The sequence below is a fragment of the Tachysurus vachellii genome, chromosome 4 (assembly GCF_030014155.1).
Source record: "Tachysurus vachellii isolate PV-2020 chromosome 4, HZAU_Pvac_v1, whole genome shotgun sequence".
NCBI lineage: Eukaryota > Metazoa > Chordata > Actinopteri > Siluriformes > Bagridae > Tachysurus > Tachysurus vachellii.
The window spans coordinates 20,119,943-20,144,604 of NC_083463.1; the positions used below are offsets into that span (position 1 = coordinate 20,119,943).

The window sequence follows — 24,662 nt, forward strand, 5'->3', positions numbered from 1 at the left end:
TCAAAATGAAAGCCCGTTTATTTCATAACTAAAACTTGTATGTAATGGATGAAGCCTTGGCCTGGAGGTGAGGTCGTCAGGTGGTTATATGTATTGTATACATGTATATAGTGTAACATAATATATAACAGCATGGTATATAGGGCTGGATAAAGTGGGGCAAAATACAATACATGAGATAATAAATGCACAGTTAAAACTATTATTTCAAATAATTATGCAAATGGTTAAAATGCAGTATAATTATAGTTTATTGCTTATTGTATATTTAGTATATTTACATTATTTATTGTGTATAAATGAGCATCCGTATGTGGTGAGAGGAATTTCATTTACTCGTCTAGAGTTGTACCTTTATTTTGAAGTTTTTCTTTAATTTTTTTTTTTAATCAGTAATGTGACTCGATCACGAGTTTTATGTCACGTGATCTCACGTCTGTATTTATGCGGCAGCTGAAACGCAACCTGCCGCAAAACGGATGTAAAGGTAAGAGATAGTTACAGTTTCTGGGGATTTTCGGTATCGGATTACGCGCGTTTACGACAGTAAAGTTTTAAAACAACATGCGAGTCGTTTTAATTTCGTTCCGACACTAACGCTCTTGTTCTGCAGATGTATGCGGCGTTACTTGTTTTACTGGTGGGGGAACTGGGAGCACTGGGAGTGTTGGGAGCTCCAGCTGCGGATGAGATTAAGTCTCTTCCCGGACTTACCAAGCAGCCGAGCTTCAAACAGTATTCGGGTTATTTCACAGTGGCTGAAAACAAACATCTCCACTACTGGTACGTTTATTTTGTCACTTGTGTTTTCTTCCCCAGGTTCAGTGTTCACACGTGAGTTCCGGGTGCGAGTCACGTGATGCTGGTGCTGTTGCTTCTGCGTGAAAAACAACAATAAATACTTGAAAGTTTAGTTTATGGCTTTGATGTTTTCCGGTGGTTGTAAACATAACGCTGTTGTTTAGGTTTGTGGAATCGCAGAAGGACCCAGAGAGCAGCCCTGTGGTGCTGTGGCTGAATGGAGGACCTGGCTGTAGCTCACTGGATGGCCTGCTTACAGAACATGGCCCTTTTTTGGTAAGCTTTGATTCATGGGAAATTTCAATAAGGAAATAACCTTCTTTGTTCTAGGGAGCTTCCTTATCTGCTGTTGTTATTTCCTGTATTTGCCTTATGTCTGGCTGAGCCAGCATTATATTGTTTAGGGGATGTGGTAACCTAGTGGTTAAGGTGTTGGATTACGAAATGGAAGGTTGTGATTTTGAGTCCCACGTCCACAAAGCTGCCACTGTGGGGCCCCTGAGCAAAGCTCAACCCTCAATTGCTCAGTTTAGACTCAGAAGTAGAATCTGGTTTATTGGCCAAGCGTGTTGACACATGTAAGGAATTTGGTTCTAGCTGTTTGTGACTCTCAAAAGTACAGACATAAATAACACTATACTATACAAGACAAGATAATACAGACTATACAAGACAATACAATGTGATGCAATATAGACAGTATGATTCATAAATATGAATACAGAATATGACTGTACATAGTGTGATGGTGCATGGTAGTGCAAATAACTATTGTTTAATAGTATGCGTTTGTACAATATGTAGCAGCAGTAGTGTGTGTGTGACCTATAGGGATGATGTGATGACTGACAGATCTGATAATGCAGTACTCCTAGATATGAAGCAGGGAATATAATTATAGTGAGTTGTTAATCAGGGTGATTGGCTGGTGCCTGGGGAAAGAAACTGGTCCTGTGTCTGGCAGTTTTGGTAAACAAAGCTCTGTAGTGCTTGCCAGAAGCTAGAAGCTGAAGGAGGTTGTATCCCAGGTGTGAAGGGTCAGTAGTGATTTTTCCTGCATGGTTTCTGGTTCTTTTGATCGTATAAGTCCTGGGGAGAGGGCAGGGAAGCACCAATTATTTTTTTCCTGCTGTTTTTACTGTGTGTTGCAGTCTGTTCCTGTCTTGTTTAGTTGCTGCTCCAAACCAGATGGTGATGGATGTGCACAAGACAGACTGCAGTGTAGAACTGCATCAACAGCTCCTGTGCCAGACCATACTTCCTTAATTGATGTAGAAAATACATCCTCTGCTGGGCCTTTTTGATGATGGCGTTTATGTTGCACTCCCATTTAAGGTCTTGGGAAATTGTAGTGCCCAGAAACTAGGGAAGGGGGAGGAGACAGGGAACAAAGGTTGTGTAAAAAAGAGAAAATGTAAGTTGCTCTAGATAAGGGAGCTAGAAAGTAAATGTTTATCAAAACGTCTAAATCATTCCTAATCTTAATAGTGTGGGTGGTTTTAGGTTATATCCTCTTGTCGTTTCTCTTCCAGGTCCAGGATGATGGTACTACTCTACAGTACAACCCTTATTCATGGAATATGGTAAGAAGTGGCCATTCGTTCAACATGACGGAAGTGAAATATTCATTGTACTCCCAGAAGACTTGTGGTTGGACTTTTAGTGTATGGAATTAATTGTGGCATATGTACTGTACTGACGCACAGTTTAAAGAAAAAAATGCCAATTGGTTATATTTCATTTTTTAAAACAATTCCTGAGTGCATATGTAAGGAATAAGACATCAGGGCAAACTGGTATAGGAAAAGTTTCAATAACTTCAATGATGGTTAATCCTAAACAGTGGATATTACAATACATTTCCCAATATTTATTCTTCCTCTTAACCTGCAGACAGATTTAGATTTTTACATTGAAATGAGGTATTGCTGTTGAACAGTTTATGCCTACATTTATTGTTGTGGAACTTTTACAAGACATTATTCCTGTTTGCACCTACAGTATGTTATACCTAAAAAAAAAAATCACAGCTTTTCCTGTTGCAGAGTAATTACAAAGTTTAATCCTATGTCCGTAAGCCACTATAGAAATCTCTGGCTGTTAAAGAGTACACAATGGAGACTCCTTTTTGTAAATATTTATTTGGCAGAACCTTTTATTTTTTTTATTTTTATATTAGCATATGCTTTCATTGTTTAACAGGGTTTTTTTTTTTTTTTTATCTTTTATTAGCCCTTGATTATGTACATCACCTGCACATCAGTCCCTATGAATAAGATGTTAGAACAGGAACACAAACATGGCTTTAATTTAAAACCTGTGCTATGAATTGCAACTGGCAGTCTTCAGTGCCGAATCCACACCATTTGAACAATCAGATTTGGGAAATCAAAAAGTAGAAGTATAAAAGTTCTCTGATTTTTGCATGTAGTTCTGATGCAAATGTTTTCCTTTTTTAAAAAAAAAAAATAAATCCACACACATTCAGTGTCTTATTTTGGCACGAATGTCCCTATTAAAAAGTATAAGTTTGTTTGCAATTTTTTTTTTATATATAACTTTAAAATGTTATTATTATATGAAATGTTGTCATTATCCAGCATGTCAGAATTACTTTACAGAAAAGCCTTTATGATCTCTGACATGATGCATTACTAGATTTATATGAATTTTTATTTTGTGTGATCAGGTCAGGATTCTTAATGTATGTCAAATCTGTTTTACTTTCATTTCTATTTATTGGATAGAAATCTGGTCTAATCAGCTGATCATAATTTGCAGATTGCTAATGTGCTATACTTGGAGTCCCCAGCTGGTGTTGGCTTTTCCTATTCTGATGACAAGAAGTATGCAACCAACGACTCTGAGGTGTGTGACTGTAGAGTTGGTGTGGATGTGTCCAAAAAAAGGACTTAGAATTAGTAAATTAGTTAAATTCATTTTATATATTTTTCTTCCTCTGTGTCCTTCAGGTATCCATGAACAACTACTTGGCCCTCAAAGAATTTTTCCGACTTTTCCCAGAGTATAGCAAGAATGAGCTTTTTCTCACAGGCGAGAGCTATGGAGGCATTTATATTCCTACACTAGCTGAAAGAGTTCTTGAGGACAGTAGCCTCAATCTTCAGGTTGGTGCCTTTTTAGACTTTGGTGGCTTTTGTCTTTCGAGGTGATGGTGTTGGGTTTATTAACCTAAACTTGTGGTTTTTTTTTTTTTTTTTAGGGTATAGCTGTTGGGAATGGCTTATCCAGCTATGAACTGAATGACAACTCTCTTGTCTATTTTGCATATTACCATGGACTGCTTGGAGAAAGGTATAATCTTCCCCCATACTTTCTTTTAACAGTATTTCCTACAACATGCAAGCATTTTAGTTGTGTGTGTGTGTATATATATATATATATATATATATATATATATATATATATATATATATATATATATATATATATATATATATATATATATATATATATATATATATATATATATATATATATATAGAAAGAACAAAAGCTAATTTCAGCTATGAATAACATGACTCTGACAATAAATCACATGAATGGTCACATGCTTGGTGAGAATTCTTAAATGGGAAGTTTTTTTTTGTCTGTTTCTGTAAAAATTCTGTACATTTTGTGTATGTGGGTGTTTTTTTTTTTTTTTTGTTTTTTTTTTGTTTTTTTTTTTTCAGGTTGCAAATTCTTTGGGCTTAAGATTTTAACTGCATTCCTATATTTTCTACTTCTATAATAAGTGTGTGTGTGTGTGTATATATAATATATATATACACGTACATGCATAAATTGTGTGTGTGTCTCTTTGGTGTCACTAATGGCTTTTTTTTTCCTCAGTTTATGGGCAGCTTTGCAGAAATATTGCTGCAAAGACGGACAATGTAACTTCTATAACAACAATGATACCTCATGCTCTGCTTCAGTAAGTGTTTTTGTTTCAAATCTATTGAATGTTCTTCGTCCATTTTATTTTATTGATTTAATGTACGAGTTCTTATTGGCTTTCATCATAGGTATCGCAGGCGCAGCAAATCGTCTACAATTCAGGACTTAACATGTATAACCTGTACGCTGATTGTGCTGGAGGAGTTCCTTACAGTACAAGGTGAGAATCTGCTCATGTAGAGTGATGAAACATTTCTAGTCTGACGAGAGATCATTTCCAGGGTGACCGAGCATGAGGGGGACACTACAAAACACATTGTCATCATTTGGGGGTTTTCTGAATGTTTATCTCACCGCTGTTGGCTATAGTCATTTGATTTTTCTTTTAAAAAAAAAAAGCACTTGAAAATCCTTATGCTTAAAACATTGGTTTTGTTATTCTCTGAAAGTCCTGTTGCTCCATAGTCAGCTGTTTTTCAATGCTTTTATAGTAATTACTTATTTTGCGTTTCAAAATTTTGATGGTACTGTGAAATAACTAACGTAATAAATTGCTGGCCATTTTCCAATTTCTTTATTAGAGTTGAAAATGGACGGCTTGTTATTCATGACCTGGGAAATAACTTCATTAACCTGAAGTGGTCTAAATTGTGGAACCAGGTAACCAAGCTAACTGAATGCTGTGTTTTGTTTTGGTTTTTTTTATTATTAAATATACAGGATTTATCATGATGTATTAAAAAATACAAGTTTTTTTAATTTTAGACTAACAGTAGTGTTACAGTTTAGGGTGGAAAAAATCTTTGATTGGTGGTACTAGGGACATGACCTCAGTCCAACGTTTGGGATGAATTGGAACACTGACTGCACCCCAGACCTCCTGATATGACCTCAGTACCTGACCTAACTAATGCTTTTGTGACTCAATTAGTTGTGCACAAGCACGTATTGTATGTGGACAGCTGACCATCATGCCTTTTGAGACATGTAGCAAAGGTTGAAGAAAGAGTTTCCACTTTTATGAGAGTAACCTAAAGCAATCCATATTCTGTCTCTATGGTCATGAGCAGCTGCTGAGTTGATATTTAATTACTGATGGTGTCCTATTGCGTAATCTTAATACATATTTCCCTGACTATGAAGTGTTTGCTTGTTATTTAAATGGCTCTCAAGCCCACAAAGTAACAACTTTTATTTCTGTTGTAGAAACTGCTAGCACTGGGCTCTGTTTTCAAATCCTTAAAGCTGGATCCTCCCTGTGTCAACTCTACCCCGTCTGCTATGTACCTGAACAACCCCTATGTCAAGTCGGCTCTCCACATCTCGCCTGATGCACTCAACTGGGAGATCTGCAGGTGGTCATCATACTTCATACTTAACATTTTATTAATACCATACTATAAAAGCAGAAAGGTTTCTGTGCAAAGATGGTGCTTATTTATTTATTTATTTATTTATTTATTTATTTAAAAAACGGTAAAAAGAATGCTTTATAAGTGGTCAATGCTTCTCTTGTGGTGTCCATAGTGCTGAGGTCAATCTTAACTATAATCGTATCTACACGGATATGAAGACGCAGTACCTGAAGATACTTGGAGCACTGGTGAGTTAACTAGGAGTCCATAAGTTCACATTCTGACAACCTGCTTATATACTTTTAAATTGTTCTGACACCGACATGCATTGCCATCTGACACTATGCGATTTAGGCTTATATAATGTCCTCATGTTAACAAACCGGTAACACTGAAACACAGCATGTCAGGCAACCTGGACAGATTGCTAGCTGTGCTCTGCAGAAAGTATTAAGTAGAGGAACTACAGCATCTTTTTATAATGGAATAACTTGAGTCATAAAATTCAGCCAGCAATCAGTGCAACAGCGAAGTGTGGGGGAGCTAAAATAATGGCTTGACCTACTATCTGTACAGAAACAATTTTTCAATATGGAGCCAAAGCCCACTCTTCTTAAACTGAACAGGGTCATTTAAACTCAACTTACTAATGTTGTCAAAAACAATCCAAGATGTCTACTGTCCCGACTATTCACTGAATCACAATTCAATGTTCTCTGGTTGAAATGTTTTGTCCCTAAGCAAGGGTAAGTCCATTCCACTTTGGGGAATACAAGCATTAAGGGACCATAGTCCATTCAATGGTGCAATACTCACCACATTCTGTCTGCCAGAGAAATGCATGCAATCTCATCAGGAGAAACATCATCATGCAGCAAGATGACACAAAACAGTCAACACAATAAAGGACTTCATCAGGGGAAACAATCGGGAGGTTTTAGACTTGACAACTCAATCAGCCATTCATAGACTTTAAATCAACTGAACAACATTTCACCTCCTGATGTTGAAGGTAGAAACCACTCAAAACAAAAGGTTGTTGAAGCAGTTATTGGAAGCAAAAGACATGCAACCAAATTAAGTGTTGTCTACTTCAAGTCTGTTCGTATACCTTTGTGGGTATGAATATGCTTTGCTGTGCCTCTGTAAATGAATAGGCTTTGCTGTGCCAATAGTTTCAGAGGGAATTGTATTTATACCTAGGGGTAATTTAGTGTAGCCAGTTTATCTATTAGCAGTGGAGGAAACTGGAGAACCCAAGATATCCATTAGAATGTGCAAAACCTTGCGCTAAAGTAAATCTGATCTCAGGCTCTACACCAGGACACTGGAGCTGCAAGATGGCAACACTACTTGTTACCAATACCTAAGATTTGGCCATGAACATGGCAGACCAATCAAATAACAGCGTTTGAGAGCAATTCATTTTCACTTGGATAATAACTGCAGTGCTTTTCTGAATACTCTTGCACAGATCTGCTTCCAGCTACCAGTAGTATTAACTAAACATTTCTTTTTAAAAAAAAAAAAAAAAACTAGCGCATTTAGTCATGCTCCAACATCAGACCCCTTCAAATATTGATTTCCATGCTTCATAATGTTCTTTCTATTATGAACAACCTAAATGTATCGGCACAATGCCATCATTTACAGAAATACCGTGTGCTGGTGTACAACGGAGATGTGGACATGGCCTGCAATTTCCTCGGTGATGAATGGTTTGTCGAGTCCCTTAAACAACAGGTAAGTTTCTGCGCAACATTTGTACTCTAAACATTTCCTACAGAGGCAGTAAATGCGACCGGGTCTCTTGCAGGTCGCAGTGGAGCGCAGGCCATGGCTCTACTACAATGGTGAAACACAGCAGATTGGTGGATTTGTCAAAGAGTTCTCAAATTTGTCTTTCCTTACTGTCAAGGTAAGTTTAATGAATACTGCTTTCTGCATGTAGAGTCACTACCCAAGTACAGAACACATTTTATTCAACAATCACTATTTTTCTATTCAGAAGGAGGTGATGTTTTACTCGGATACATATTTTCTGTAAAAAAAAAAACTAGTGTTTCATCATCTTTCTTTTCTTTGATTTTTTTTCCAGGGTTCCGGTCACATGGTTCCCACTGATAAGCCCATAGCCGCCTTCGCCATGTTCAAACGTTTCATCACCAAACAGCCGTTCTAACGTTCCTATACATTCTACTCGATTGGGTTGGAGTTTGCACTGAATCACTGAAGCAATCTAACGAATTCTATTGGAGGTGTATATTGGCTGATTGTGCTCACGGTTTTTTGTTGTCTTAACTATGTGGTTAAATCATAAGACTGCACCAGTAACATTTAGCTTCAAGTGACCGCATAATCCTGACACATTGGGCTTCACTGTAGTCGCTGCTCATTCTGGACTGAAGAGTATGTTTTATGTTTAAACTGTCCAGATGATCCACTAGTAGGTAGTAGTGTTAAGTTTAACGAAGGCAAAAGGGATTTATACTTCATCACACAAGAAGAAATGCACAACCAAAATGAATATCGGAATCATGTGGGTCTAGTTTTTTTTTCCAATTGCTCAGGGTTGCTTTGAATTTCTGAAATTAACCATTGATGTGCCTTTTTAAAATCAGTGTTTTTTATTGTTTTTTTTTTTTTTGTTTCCCCTCTATTTTGAAATTCATTTTAGTTAATGTTAGTGATTGGACAAAATGATGAACAAACATGTGTTCTGAAATGATTTAATATCTGTCTAATGTCACTCCAGTAGTGAGGAAAACATGTAATTGTTTCAAGTAAAACGTTGCTTGGTACTAAGGTAGTGTCGTCATAAAGAGGGAAAAAACAACTCTCCAACCCTCTTTGGAGTCTCTTTCTGTGGAAAATTTGTTCAGTAGAAAACTAGTAATCAGCAAGTATTATAGAAATATGGAATAATTGCAGTTTTATAATCCAGAATTGGTGTGAATATGCCAAATTTTACCAATTTTTTTTTTTACTTATTTTTTTTTTAAATGACATTAAAATGATGAAATACTTGCCTTTTTTTTTGTTTAAGATATATTTTTGTAAAATGCTTAAGTCAGCACCTGTAACACCAGTACAAGTCTTCTATTAACAAATCTTACACAATGTTTTAACCAGTATGCAGTTGATGCATATTTCTGAGTAATACAGTAGTGATTAATTCAATTACAACAAAATCCACATCACATGTAGCTAAAAACCAAGGACACAGTCTATAAGGATAAAATCCATGTACATTTCTAGCACAAGTTTTAAAATATTTGGATGGAGTTGTCTATTTAGCAAGAACTTATTAAACGTACGTATGAAAGGAAGTTTAAAATAACAGTGGTAAATATGTCAGGATCTTAAGACGTCTTCTCAATCAGCTCCTTCAAACCACTTCGGAAATGGAGATTGGCTCCAATAGTGATGTAGCCCTGGAAGATCACATGGTAAATAGTGAGTTTGAATCAAAGTTTGGATTTGGCAAAAGGCCAGATGCGTCATAACTTACATCATGATACTCGACCATGTCCTCAATGAGGTCTATTCCATCTGGCAGAGGGATCTGTACGCCTTTTTTAGTGTAATCTTGAAAGAAGAAAACAAGTATAACTTTCATGTACAACTGTTAAAATACTCAGCTGTATAAAATTTTTAGAAAGAAACATTTTAATTTAGAGGTGGGTGATGTTCTGTTATGTAAACATTGGGAATGTCCCAAACGACAAGTTGAAGTGCTTAGAAACTACCTTTTAGTAATGTCCTGTATTGGCATGATGGTTTAAATTATAATACACACTTATTACACTTATAGAGAGTGAGAGTATCTCAGAAGTGAGTAAACCCCTCACATTTTTGTAAATATTTTATACCTTTTCATGTGACAAGAAAGTAAAACTGAAGAAACGACACTTTGCTACAATCTAATGTAGTGAGTGTACAGCTTGTATAACCGTGTAAATTTACTGTCCTCTTAAAATAACTAAACACACAGCCATTGATGTCTAAACCGCTGGCCACAAAAGTGAGTACACCCCTAAGGGAAAATTTCCAAATTTGGCCCCATTGACCATTTTCTCTCCCTGGTGTCATGCGACTCGGTAGCGTTACAAGGTCTCAGGTGTGAATGGGGAGCTGGTGTGTTTAATTTGGTGTTATCGCTCTCACTCTCTCATACTGGTAACTGGAAGTTCAACATGGCACCTCATGGCAAAGGACTCTCCAAGGATCTGAAAAAAAAGAATTGTTGCCCTTCTTAAAGATGGCGTAGGCTATAAGAAAATTGCCAAGACTCTGAAACTTTGCTGGCCAAGACCATACAGGACAGGTTCCACTCAGAATAGGCCTCACCACGGTCGACCAAAGAAGTTGAGTGTACATGGTCAGCGTCATATGCAGAGGTTGTGTTTTGGAAATAGGCCTATGAATGCTGCCAGCATTGCTGCATAGGTTGATGGCGTGGGGGGTCAGCCTGTCAGTGCTCAGACCATACGTCACACACTGCATCAAATTGGCCTGCATGTCATCCCAGAATGAAGCCTCTTCTAAAGATGATGCACAAGAAAACCAAGACAAGCAGACTAAATACATGGATTACTGGAACCATGTCCTATGGTCTGATGAGACCAAGATAACCTTATTTGGTTCAGATGGTGTCAAGCGTGTGTGGTGGCAACCAGGTGAGGAGTACAAAGACAAGTGTGTCTTGCCTACAATCAAGCATCCACCATCAAGAGATCCACATCAAGAGATCCACCATGCTTTACAGTGGGAATGGTGTACTTTTCACCATAGGCCTTGCTGACTTCTCTGAAATCATATCGTTTATGGTTATGACTATAAAGTTCAATTTTGGTCTCATCACTCCAAATGACTCCTGGGAACTTGAACATGCAGGTCATTGGTGTTCAAGTGCATCCTTATTGTGCTCCTTGAAAGATAACCCCCCATTTTTTTCCAGAGCAGCCTGTATTTCTCTCTAAGTTGTTTGTAGCTTTTTCTTTGCATCCTGAAAATTTCTTCTGGCAGTAGTGGGTGAAATCTTTTTTTGTCTACCTGACCGTGGCTTAGTATCAACAGAACCTCTTATTTTCCACCTCTTTATTAGAGTTTGAACAGTACTGACTGGCATATTCAAGTGATAAGATATCTTTTTATATTCTTTTCCTGCTCTATAAAGGTCAACTACCTTATTACGCAGGTCAATTGGCAGTTCTTTTGTCTTCCCCATGGTGCAGTGTCTAGCTTAGTCAGTGCGTCACCTCATGAGCTGAGAAACTTACTGACTATATTTATGCTCAGACACTACTGTAATTACAGGTGTGGAAACATCACTTTAATAGCCATTTAAACCTCTGTGTATCAACCGGTGTGTTTATAATGTGGCCAAACATTCAATGATATGTAAACTTTTGATCAGGGTAGTTTAGGTGATTTCAGTTATCATTAGGTTTTAAAAAGGAGTCAAACAACTTTGTGATAATTTATGACTTCAAGTGACCACTATCTTTAAATAAGAAAAAAAATACTTTGAATTATCAGTCATATTTTCCAAATAAATGGCAATGTTTAACGATTCCTTTCAGGGTATGCAAACTTTTGAGCACAACTGTAGTTTTTATATTATGGGACATCTTGTGAACCTTTCAGGAAATAACACAGGCTGGAATAAAAAATAATGAAAGTGGGATAAAACACTTTCCTGTGTATATCTCTAGGATTTAGAGAACATGCTGAAAGTGCTGACATTTCTACCCGTTTTATTTTTTGTTGTATTTGCTGTTGTGTTTCTACTAATGTTGGGTTCATAATTAATGTATAAAAATGTATTTAAAAAAAAAAGCAATCAGACTTTAGATGCAGACACCGGTAATAGGACCATTATATAGGGATAGCTGCATTGTGTAACCACCCAATTCAATACACACATACAGCATGAGTTGTCCGTTGTGAAAAGCTTACTGCTAGAAATGGACTTTGTGTTATACTTACTGTTTAACATTGGCACAATAGTTACTTGGAGCAGAGCCTTCAGCGGTCCTTGCAGTGGAATCAGCTGCACAGAGTGTAGATTCAGACAGTATCCATCAAACACAATTTTATTCTTAAGTTCACAAACACAGTAAGTTAAAACAAAGGTATGCCAAACACCAAACGGTGTCTTACCGCTAACGACTCCAGAGCAGACTGGTTAGAAAAGATTTTAAACCTAGAAAACAAAAAAAAGTGTATAAATAACTGCATTGTGTGTGATCCAAGTATTCAGACCCCTTCCCATTGCAGTGCAAAGTGATTGCTCATTTTATTGTATTATAAATCTAAATAGAAATGTACTAAATGTACTTCTAAGTGTAATTCTAAAGTGAAAACGGAGTTTCTGTAAATTTATAAATGTACCAAGTAAGATCACTGAAGGGAAACAAGTATTTTGGACACTTTTGCTAATATACTTCAACTCCATATCTTCATATCATTTACACACAAATTGGCTTTGACTTTGTGCTCATAATTCAGAACAAAAGAGTAGGTGTTTATAAGCATAATTAAAGCAAAAAAAAAAAAAAAAACTTATTTTTACACTCATACAGTAATCTCATTTATTAACTGAGCAGCTGATGGTTGGGGCCTTGCTCAGGGGTCCAGAAGTGGCAGCTTGGTGGTCCTGGTATTTGACTTTTAAATCAGTAGTACAACGTCTTATCCTCTGAGCTACTACTAGCACCCCAAGCAAGACTAATGGGGAAAAATATTCTGTACACAACAAATCCATCAACACTGGAATTTTGTTGCAAAGCTGCTGCAGCTTATGTCCAAAGAATGAATAGCAATATGGTTTAGTTTTGGTCCATTTCTCTTGGAAAATCAACAAGATTTGGGATCCAACTAGATACTTCAAGGCTGGTCCCTGCAGGGCCTTCTTGAGTTATTTTAGCTGTGTGTTCCAAGTTGTTGCTTTGCTGAAGCATGCATCTTCTTTGTGGATTTATTTTCTTGGGTGATGAGATTAAACGTGACATTAAATTTGATGTAAAGTTGATGTATCGTTATTCTCACGATTTTTTAAGTACAGTATAGTACAGTGTGAGCTGAAATATTGCGTGTTTTTTTTTTAAATTTATTTTCTATAGTATATCGTTCCAAAGGAGCTATTTTGATTTGTCTAAATGCTATTAGATTTGCAAGGCTGTGCTTTTTTTCTTGTAGAGAAGTGTTGCATAGGGTTTTAAAAACGGAGATAACTTTTACACCTGCCAGTAAACAAACCAGTACTTTTTTCTTGTTTCATATTTTATACATGTATTTGTTTATGCTTATGAATATATACTTTTTTTGGTCATATTTATAGGATCTCGAAAGATGTGAAAATTGTAAGGTGGTGGTATAATAAATAACAAAAACAATATTGTCTGAAGTTTGTGGACATCTGACTCTCACACCTACATGGGCTTGTTGAACATTCTAATCCAGATTTAATCTTCACGTCTCTGTTACAATATCACTAGATTTTGTAGTGTGGTTATGAGGATCTGTGTTCATTCAGCCACAGGAGCATTAGTGAGATCGGGTACTGATGTTGTATGAGGAGGCGTGTGGGGAATAATCAGTGTACCAGTTCATTCTAAAGGTCTTCTGTGTGGTTGAGATCATGGCTCTGTGATAATTACTTGAGTTCTTTGAATCCACCCTTGTCCAAATACATTCATGTCTATGGACCTTATTGTGTGCAGAGGGGAATTGTCAAAGCCTAAGAACTCTCTTTGAAGAAAATCTGATCCAAAGTGTTCACTTTACAACATGACAACAACCTGGATTGTTGGGACAAGTGTCCGGATGTCCTTGAGTGAAATAGAAATATGTGAAAATATGTGAAGAGGCATAAAGATTCATAGTTTATAGACATCCAGTTGCTTGAGCTTGAGAGGATTTGCCAGGAAGAATGGGAGAAACTGTCCAAATCCAGGTGTGGAAAGCCTTTAAGATTTATTCAATAATACTCAATTGATTGCTGCCATTAGTGCTTTAATGCATTAAAAAAAACGTGTTTTTCACTTTGTCAAGTGGACCGGTGTTTGTGTATAGATTAAAGTAAATTTAATCCATTTAAAATGAAATCTATAACACAAACAAGTACAAAAACTAAAGGGGTCTGAATATTTTTCTGTAAATGTAGTGTATACAGTATATATGTATATAGCCCAAGAAAGATGTCAGAATGTTTAAACTTCATGTACCTTCTTAGGTCCAGCTGTATAGCCAGTCTCTTCTCCTTCATGTACACCTTAGCATTGAATTTGGACTCCTACAAATTCAAATTCAAAATTTATTTGTCCCATACAAACCATACACAGTAAGACATGTAGCAAAATTGTTTAGGAGCAGTTGTGACTGCAGTAACCTCACCAGCACCATCTTGTTACCCAAACATTTCACTCTCACTCTCACTCACTCATCTTCTACCGCTTATCTGAACTACCTCGGGTCACGGGGAGCCTGTGCCTATCTCAGGTGTCATCGGGCATCAAGGCAGGATACACCCTGGACGGAGTGCCAACCCATCGCAGGGCACACACACACACTCTCATTCACTCACACAATCACACACTATGGACAATTTTCCAGAGATGCCAATCAACCTACCATGCATGTCTTTGGACAGGGAGAGGAAACCGGAGTACCCGGAGGAAACCCCCGAGGCACGGGGAGAACATGCAAACTCCACACACACAAGGAGGAGGCGGGAATCGAACCCCCAACCCTGGAGGCGTGAGGCAAACGTGCTGACCCCTAAGCCACCGTGCCCACCCAAACATTTCATATTACACTAAAGCCAGATACGGAGAGTATTCTGTGCCAGATAGAAAAGCAGACACATTTGGGTGCAATTCCCAGTTGCACTGCAATTCACAGTGATTAGTGTATTGAATTAGTTTCACGCTGTAATGCAGTCACAGCTCTAAGCTGTATTATTGATATGACGAGAATAGAAGGATTTTACTTACTGATTTCCAATCTGACATGAAATCCCCCTTTGTTATTAGAATTCATGTGCATTATGGGAAATCCATACCATGGTCATACTGCTGAGCTGAACAGGTGACTTTCCTGGAGGTACAAGCAGCACTCGGACACCAGCGTGCACGGTTGCTGTTGCCCCTGAAGGCTTGATGGTAGACTTAGGAGCTGATGTTACCTCCATCTCCAGTGAGATTGGAGCATCCATCAAAGCTGGATTCTGAAGAACAATAACAAAAAAATACATAAACAAGTACTCCACAAGATTCTGGCTTCTTAGATGAATATTGCTGATGCACTCCATTGTATTGTGCAAATGTTTATTTCCTTCAGGGTTTTTGACTGAAACTGAACTTTTTTTTTTAACTTTCTTTTACCAGTACATTGGCATTCCATTGTGCCAGAAGAATGGAAATCAGTGTATCAGACATTTTTAATCAGCATAAACAATTGAATTATTTTATCGCAAAAACTCTGAAATTACTTTAAATAGAATTTTAATGGTTGAAAATACCACCTTCAATTTTTAGATGCTTATGACGTAGCACCTGGGGCATCTCAGAGAGTAGAAATGGGCTTGATTTCACCATTTACGTTAAAAGGACTTTTTTGTAACTTTTCTATGTATTTATTGCCCCTGTAGGCATGGTAGAACAGAAATACTTATAAAAAAAACTACAATTTCTTAAAGCAGGGGGTACGGTGGCTTAGGGGTTAGCACGTTCGCCTCACACCTCCAGGGTCGGGGTTCGATTCCCGCCTCCACCTTGTGTGTGTGGAGTTTGCATGTTCTCCCCGTGCCACGGGGGTTTCCTCCGGGTACTCCGGTTTACCTCCCCCGGTCCAAAGACATGCATGGTAGGTTGATTGGCATCTCTGGAAAATTGTCCGTAGTGTGTGATTGCATGAGTGAACGAGAGTGTGTGTGTGTGTGTGTGTGTGTGTGTGTGTGCCCTGTGATGGGTTGGCACTCCGTCCAGGGTGTATCCTGCCTTGATGCCCGATGACGCCTGAGATAGGCACAGGCTCCCCGTGACCCGAGGTAGTTCGGATAAGCGGTAGAAGATGAATGAATGAATGAATGAATTTCTTAAAGCTCTGATTGTCTACTTTCATATGACCCATTAACGTCCACTGTAGATTGTGATAAGACAAAGACGTTCAATGTTGGGTATTCCAAATCAGGTAGAAAAACAATAACTTGGAGAAACACATTCAGAAATCTCTCACCAATAGCATGATTGCTCCAAAGTAGGTGGTCCTGAGAAGCATCTCTAAGTCTTTAGGCATCTGAAAAAAATTTCAACAGATTACCCAAGGTCCTTTTACTCAATATAAAATATTGCTGTGTGTGTTAAATATATCTTACTCGTTCATTGGCTATGTGCATCCTGAACACGCCTCCTTTGAAATATGAGTAGAGTCCACTGTCGAAAAAGTACTCAGAGAGAGCCATGTAGATCATGCGGTTGTACTCGTTCAACACTGGATTCACAGAATAATTCTCCAAGATGTCATCCTTGTTCTGCAAGTTGTAGAACATCCCCTACGAAGAGAACGGTTCATTCGGAAAATTCCAATCGACAGAAAAATCCTCAATAACCAATCAGTTATCACTGGTAATAAAGCACTTACCCTAAAATCCATATCAAGACTCGTGCCACTAACCACTGGGTCACTCAAGAGTGAGTAATCAATGCCGACATAATAATCCACTTTTGCACGCACTGCACAAGCACAAACATTCATGCTTAGGGCTCTTAATCTTTTCCAGCACATTTCCACACAGGTCATAAACATGCATCAACAAAACCATTTGTGTATAAAAATAAACAGAAGTCAGAAGTGCAGTCTGACCTGGAATCGTCTCCAGCAGTTGGTTGATCAGGACAAGGCCAGCGTGGTTAAGAGCAGGGCAAATCTAAAAGAAGTACACAAATTCTGTTCAGATTATTTTCTCTTATAAAGAACTTACCTAGAATTTGACAACTTACACTTCAGTATGAAAACGAACCTGTCGATTCAATATGAAGCGCATTCCTGTTTTCAGGAAAGTGGCTACAAAGTCGTAGACCCTCCTGTAGACATGAAGATGCATGTTAAATTAAAAATGCTTCTGAACTCAAACTTATACCACAGCATGTTTGAATATTCAGACCTGGTTTTCAATTTCTATTAATGCACTCATTTCAGTGTAATTTCTAGAATAACAGCTCATTCACATACTAGTGGATGTGCCACATAAGTGAAGTCTATTAATAAAGGGATTACATTTTTTTTTAAAGATTGTCTATTTAATTTTGCACTGATCAGTTGTACAGCTAATGCACAGCTTTTCTTTTATATCAAATCTTTATTAGTTTTCAGGACATATGACTTTGTCCTTTCTGGTTTCTAATATGAGAGAGAGAGAGAGAGAGAGAGAGAGAGAGAGAGTATATCTATGAACTGTAAATTCATAGATTTTTTTTTACTAATATGTGGTCAGTACCCAAAAGTCCCACCAAATTTGGCCCTCATCTTGGCAATGGAAGCATCACAGCTGACGTTGGCAATCTTCAGACGGCCCTCTTCATCCTTAGCCAGATGGAGTGTGGTGTTGATGTATACGCCTTCTGCAGAGGCGTTGATGGCACCCACATCTTGTCTGATAGATACAGATATAGGTCTGTCAGCTGAGGTTTACACCATATTCAAACCTATTGCTTGAATTTGCTAGAGCATTAATTCATGATTAGCCCCGCCCCCATGCCCCCCCCCCCCATCCCCCAACACACACACACACACACACACACACATTCATCAAAGCAGTCGTGAGCATGTCCTTATAAAACTTACATTAACCAGTAGATCACACGTCTCTGGAAGTTGAGGGTAATAGATGAGTTCTGTACATCAAACAGCAGTCCATCTACAGGCTGGAAACTCAAATCTGCAGTCAGGTTCAGCTCTGTAATCTTTATACTGGTGGAAAGAGACAGGAGACTGGTTAGGAGCAGGTATCGTTAAAAATAAGAGATCAAACTGTAGACTTGTACTTTACGATGGTGGTGGGTTGGGATTACTGTGTTACTGTGTTGTGAAATCCTATTTCTCTGTATGTTGCTACTGGATACTTGAATTTTCTTTAGGATCCATAAAGGATCTATCTACAAAAAAATTCAGCTATTATCATTGCATTAATGCATGTTGAGTTTAAATGGTACTCGAAAAACTTGTTTCTTTCTAAAAGAGCCTGAATTTGTGTACACAGGGAATGGATAAAGATTTGTCCACTTTGACATTTGTCTGACTTTTGTCTTATTTTTATTCGTTTATAAAAATGTCATTATCGTTTGTCACACATTTGAACTACAAAGGTAAATTCTTATTGCATCTTCTGGTGTGATCTATTGGTTGCATCTGTAACATCTTCATCTTAGTCTTCACCAACAAAATGAACAAATAAGCTTAATTGACTTATCGACTAATTAAAGGAACAATAACCTTTACCTATATTATTTTCTGACTTTCCACATAAGTACATCTCAAATCACAGTTTGGTTCCAGGACTGTGTTGAATACATATTGGTACATTTATTTCATTTCTTTAGAATACTGTGGTTTATTCATTCACTCACTCATTTTCTACCGCTTATCCGAACTACCTCGGGTCAAAAAATTGTTTCTTTAAATAAGTCACGGATGTCCTGTGTGACGTCTTGAAAAACGATTGGATTTTAGGCTTTGAAAAAAAATGTTATTCTTAAATAAAAATAAAAATCAAGAGTGAAAGTGGGGGGCACGGTGGCTTAGTGGTTAGCACGTTCGCCTCACACCTCCAGGGTTGGGGGTTCGATTCCCGCCTCCACCTTGTGTGTGTGGAGTTTGCATGTTCTCCCCGTGCCTCGGGGGTTTCCTCCGGGTACTCCGGTTTCCTCTCCCGGTCCAAAGACATGCATGGTAGGTTGATTGGCATCTCCGGAAAATTGTCTGTAGTGTGTGATTGCGTGAGTGAATGAGAGTGTGTGTGTGTGTGTGTGTGTGTGTGCCCTGTGATGGGTTGACACTCCGTCCAGGGTGTATCCTGCCTTGATGCCCGATGACGCCTGAGATAGGCACAGGCTCCCCTTGACCCGAGGTAGTTCGGATAAGCGGTAGGACTACTACTACTACTACTAGAAGATGAATGAATGAATGAATGAACGCTTTAAATGTAATGAATTGATTTTGTCAGCTATCAAATTTCAGTCTCTCTGACTGGAGACACACATCATGTCCTTATTTTTGTATGGTTCTCTACAGGCTACAAATGAATGAGAGACAGATATAATAAATATAATATAATAATAGTATATATAATAGTGTTACTGATTGGATGGCGGTCAAACTCACTCTGTAATGGAATACTGGAGATTCCCTTTCTTGCCGTGCATCTCTGGCATGGTGATATCTCCCAGCTCTTGTTCCACAAACTTCTGTGTCTCGTGTTTCACTAAATAAAGTCAATAAGGTCACTTTGTGTGCATCAAAAAACAATTTGCGATTGCTTCTAAATGTGACATACTCTGGTGTAGCTGAATAATCTATATGAATGTGAATGTTCATTTTCTTACACAACTCCAGTCCTCTGGACGTGATGCGGATTTTGAACCCAGGAGAAATTTCTGTCATCTGTGCCATGTGTGGGAGAAGGAAGATGAAGATGGCCATTCTGTAAAGCCCCATGTTGCCTTAAGGGATGAAAGAAAGGGAGCAAAGTTTTTTAAAAAATTCCCTCTTGGAAAGAGAGAGGTTAAACACAATAAAGAAACGGATGTGAATATTCTGGTGAAGAATTGTGTTAAATAGACAGAATCATTATCTTTAGGTAGATATTATAAACAGCATGGCTTTTGTATTCATAGGTAGTCCTGTTTGTCTACCCCAATTGAACATGTTCCCAAACCACTAATATTTCAGAGTGCTTTTTTTCTGACTCTCCAAATGTTCAGTTCCATATTTATAGCATTTCATACAGTCTTCATCCCAACAGTGCTGAGTACTTTACATCCGAGCATCCAAACATACTCAAAGCCCTATCAAAATAAACACAAACCATGTACAGTAGCTGAAAATCACCCATCATGTATTTAAAGTCCTTTACGCATTAAAGCCGAGCACTCGCACCTCAGCTCCCTGCACACTGACACTATCCCATAGCGTTGAACTCCAATGACGTCAAAGCCCTTTTTCTTCAGCTCTTTCTTAAATCCGAGTCTTTTGGTGAGCTCAGTGTTCTTATACAATACTGCATGAGTGCGTACCAGATTGATTAATAAAGACAACTCACAAAAGGATTTTTTTCTTGCCTTTGGATTGAGCATCTAATAGCTGAAGTCTGTGTCTCTCTTCCTCTATAGCTGAATATAAACCTGAAGTATGCGTATGTGTTTATGTGTGAGAGAGAGAGAGAGAGAGAACAAGAGAGAGAGAGAGAGAGAGAGAGAGAGAGAGAGGGACAGAGAGAGAGAGCGTTAGCACATGAATGTGCTTATGTAACATGGTGGAAAATCTTTTTAAAGAGAACAGGGGCTGCAAATTCTATAATATAGAACATGTAGTAATACTCAGATATGATGTTCTATAATATTTAACATCAGTAATAATGCTGTCATGGATATTTTCAAAATATTTGAATATTTCACTCTGAAATATATATAATAAATATAAATCTACTCATTTTGTAATTTTCTACAATATTACAGCAATATAGTTGTTGTTTCTAAAATTCTTTGTAAATACAAATCTCTATAAATGTCTTACAAAAACTCAACAAATTGATGTAATGCATACGAAGATTTTCATTTCGTTCGCTGTATTGCAAAATGAGATAGGAACACAGTCATTATTATATTGTTGTAATAATATTTTAAACCATGAGGAAGGGAATGATTAAAACATGAAATCAGTACATGGACTAGAATTGTGGCATGATCCAGTGCCCCCGCATTGATTTGGAGCTTGTCTTTTTGTGCATGTTCTTCACTGCCCCTGCATGGGGTTTTGTTCAGGTTCTGCTGTTTCTCCTACTGTCCAAGAACATGGCAGTGTGCATTTGTAAGCACTGACAGCAACAGTCCCCCTGTAGAAAAAGGAGGTTCTACCTGGTACCGGACTAAAGATGATAAGCATGGGATAAGCAAGTTTTTAAAAAAAATTGATTTTCTATCTTTGTTTTTTTATATATTCAAATGTTTATGCTTATGTTCTTTTGCAGTTAAAGATCTGGCTGGAACAATGTCTGTGTTATTCGTATTCCAGAAGAACACTGATGATGTTTAAGAAGGTCGTATGATGATGGTCGAAACACAAAGCCGAGAAATGCAGGGGTGGTTAAAAACAAATATTTTCTTACAGTGTAATGTAACACTAAAAAAAATGGGTGAAACAGAATCAAAGCTGTTTCTACAGAGTACTATTCCAAACGGTATATTAAAATATTGAGTACATTTTTTTAAAATTTACTTTAAAAGCATATTGGGTTGCAATTAAAATGCTAGAAGAAAGTGTGTGTGTGTGTGTGTGTGTGTGTGTGTGTGTTTGTGTCATATGAATCTAAAGATGGGTTGAATTTCTTTTGCATAGCACTGTATTTGTTCGTTCCTCTTGGCAAAATTGCTCAAGCTTTGTCAGTTTGACTGGACACATTGTTGAAAGATTTAGGTCTGGGCTTTGACTGGGACAATCTATCACAATCAGGTTTTGTGCCACTTACACTTTGGCAGTGTATTTAGGGTTAGTGACTTATCGGAAGATAGACCTCCTAATTGGACCAGATTTCGTCTGGGATTGCGCAGTATTTGGGGGCTTCCTCTTTGCCCTTATCGCTGACAAGTTTCTCAGTCCCTGCTGATGAGAAACAGCACCACCACATTATACATGTTTGCCACTCAACGGTTAAGGCTGGGTTACTAATCAGAAGGTCAGGGGTTCAAGCCCCAGCTCTGCAAGCTGCCACTGTTGAGCCCTTGAGAACCCTGTCTGATCCCGGAGTTCTGTATCATGGCTGACCCTGCTTTAGAATTTCATTGTGCTTTAATGTGTGTGACAAAATAAAGACTGCTGTTGATGCTTCCACCACCATGCTTTACTGTGGGACACAGTGTTCCCAGGGTGATAAAGAAACATTGTGCTCAGAACAAAAGATCCAAAATTTAAATTCTGTTATCATACCAGAGAAACTTTTTTCCATGCTTGCTGAGTCTTCAAATTGTAATTCACATGGCTTTTCAATATTAGCTTTCTATCTGCTGCTGTTCCAGAATGACTAGCTTTGAGGAGTGACTTAGCTGTGGTTCTCCTGTGAACACGTCATTTTTGATACATTTCTAGAACTTTGTCCTGCACTTGTTTGTGTATATCCTTGGTGTTCGTGATGATGTTTGTTTGTTCTCTACCACACTCCGTTCTGGGAAGAGCTGAGAGCTGTATTTATATTGCGATCACATGATACCGTAGCTGTACACACAGGGACTCCATTCAAATAATTATGTGGCTTCTGAAGGCAACTGATCTAATCCGCACCAGAACTTGTTTGTTTTTCACCCCAACAGGCATTAACTACAAAATTCACATTTTTATTTGTAAATCATCATTAAAATTATTATTCTTCTTCACCACCACAATTAATATATATGAATATAATATATATTCAATATTATGCCTATTTTGTGTAGATTTCCAGATTGTAAAACTACAAAATGGAGAAAAGTTCAAGAGGAGGAATACTTAGGCAAGACGCTGTGATTGCTTCATCTTCTTTAAGATGTTGTGCAAACAACCAGAACAATTTCTAAACCAACCATCACCAGAATGTCAGAAGGCAAAATGTACCTTTAACAAATGACACTACTTACATCCACTTTTCAAAATCTAATATATATTAATTTTGTATTTCATATACAAAATTAGTTCTCTATATATATTTTGATGTATTTTTTTGCCCATCCTCTAGTGTAGTGGCACTTAATGCATAATTTCAACTTCCTTTTTTCTTAGAGTCCTCAGGGGGTTAGGCCACAGTACAGTACTTCAGAATGTGAATTCATTAGAATGACTTGGAAATTTATTAAATGACTTTAATGTTATACACATTACACAACTCCTGTGGTCTCAAGAAACACAGTGATTAAACTAAGAGTGGGCAACAAATGAAAAAGTTCAAACTGTGTGTAAATGTTTTTGGATTTATTAAGATCAAAGTTGGCAAACCACTTTTCTTCCATGTTCTCTGCAGTCATACTATTGTGATTCACGTCCTCATTCCACTAAGTGTTTACATCGGATATGCTCCCATGCTGGGTTGTGAGCTTGTAAAAAAAAAGTGTTTGCAGCAGATGTGGCAGGGGGTTCTGCCCTTTAAAAACAAGTGCTCTGCTTTTTCGGGTCAGTGCCCTATAATAGCTTGGGGTTGAAGAAAGCATTTTATTTAACGTTGAGAAAGAGACAAAGAAATACCAGTTCTAAATACAAGAAGCTTGCTATGGAAAGAATGCGGAATTGTTGTTTTATTATTACTATTAATAGGTACAATTATTTAATTTATAAGGGAATAATAAGCATCAAAATATCTTGTTTCTTTCATTCAAATATAATAAAACATCACGTTATGTTTGAGTGCAGCATCAGTGCTTTGAGACAGCATTCAAGATGCTTGTTTGTGGTTCTAAACCTATTTTTCTTTTTGAGGATAAATAATTAGTTTACACAAAATTGACAATCAGACATGAAGACATTTACCATTTACACATCTTTACATAATTGTAGCACTGCCAAGTTGGACAAAACTCTCTGATATGTAAAAACAGCTAAAATTGTTGTTAAGCATAAATGCCCTACTCTATACCCCAAGGTATTCACAAATCTGCCCAGTACTCACAGGAGAGTAGAAACATCCTCTGGTGCTCTAGATGGAGAAGCGTTTTTGTATTTACTTTCCCTCAGGAATTCCTCAGTGGCTTGTCAAGTGATTTCTAAATCCCGTGTCTCTCCTTCTGAATCTTTCTTCCTTCTGTTGACCCTTTCATGCCAGGGTAGTTTATATGGGGAGGTTCAGGGAAAAAGGGTGGTCCCACGCTTGCCTGATGTCGTATGACTTTGTGGTTGCAATAATGACAGTAATTTGTTTAAAAAAAAATCAAAATTGTGGTACAACTGCATTTACTTGAAATAGGGAATTCAAGCGAGCATAAAGTGTTGCCATTTTTTTTTTTTTTTGGAAATCATAAGAAAATTATTTTTGCCTTTCAAAAATGAAAAATGGTGTGTGTAATCTTTTAAACATATAGTTTCCCGCAGTTACTAACCTGCAAAATCACTACAAAATCACAGCTGCTTTAAGACTTTTGACCTTTCGTTTATCTATCTACATACATATACATACATATATATACATCTATATCTATATATATATATCTATATATATATATATATATATATATATATATCTATATATATATATATATATATATATATATATATATATATCTGTTTGCCATATTTAGTCTTGACTTTTTCAAACCCTGTGGCATTTTCACTGCTCTTTAATCACAAAAGTGACCCTTTAATCAG

General features: G+C 37.4%; 2 protein-coding genes across 4 annotated transcripts; one reads left to right on the forward strand and one right to left on the reverse strand.

The window, feature by feature from the left end:
* The first annotated feature begins 393 nt into the window (after positions 1-393).
* Positions 394-8,903, forward strand: ctsa (cathepsin A). The gene is made up of 15 exons (XM_060868256.1): positions 394-487; positions 614-783; positions 966-1,077; positions 2,334-2,384; positions 3,583-3,669; positions 3,774-3,929; positions 4,025-4,116; positions 4,657-4,741; positions 4,833-4,924; positions 5,286-5,364; positions 5,911-6,059; positions 6,232-6,307; positions 7,713-7,802; positions 7,876-7,977; positions 8,158-8,903. Exons 2-15 carry the CDS (start codon positions 614-616, stop codon positions 8,239-8,241), a joined length of 1,425 nt encoding a protein of 474 aa, XP_060724239.1. The 5' UTR covers positions 394-487; the 3' UTR covers positions 8,242-8,903.
* pltp (phospholipid transfer protein) lies at positions 8,773-24,131 on the reverse strand. 3 transcript variants are annotated; one of them, XM_060868254.1, is made up of 16 exons: positions 23,971-24,131; positions 19,667-19,783; positions 19,446-19,545; positions 17,910-18,035; positions 17,563-17,718; positions 17,086-17,149; positions 16,929-16,992; positions 16,707-16,798; positions 16,441-16,617; positions 16,302-16,361; positions 15,127-15,291; positions 14,291-14,358; positions 12,225-12,267; positions 12,051-12,114; positions 9,571-9,647; positions 8,773-9,493 (listed from the first exon to the last, which is right to left on the reverse strand). In XM_060868254.1, the coding sequence occupies exons 1-16, from the start codon at positions 23,984-23,986 to the stop codon at positions 9,422-9,424; spliced, it is 1,461 nt and encodes a 486-aa protein (XP_060724237.1). In that variant the 5' UTR covers positions 23,987-24,131; the 3' UTR covers positions 8,773-9,421. The 3 variants fall into 3 exon arrangements, with proteins under 3 accessions (XP_060724237.1, XP_060724238.1, XP_060724236.1); XM_060868255.1 differs by lacking the exon at positions 23,971-24,131 and adding an exon at positions 20,402-20,510; XM_060868253.1 differs by lacking the exon at positions 23,971-24,131 and adding an exon at positions 20,383-20,504.
* Between the last annotated feature and the right edge of the window lie 531 nt (positions 24,132-24,662).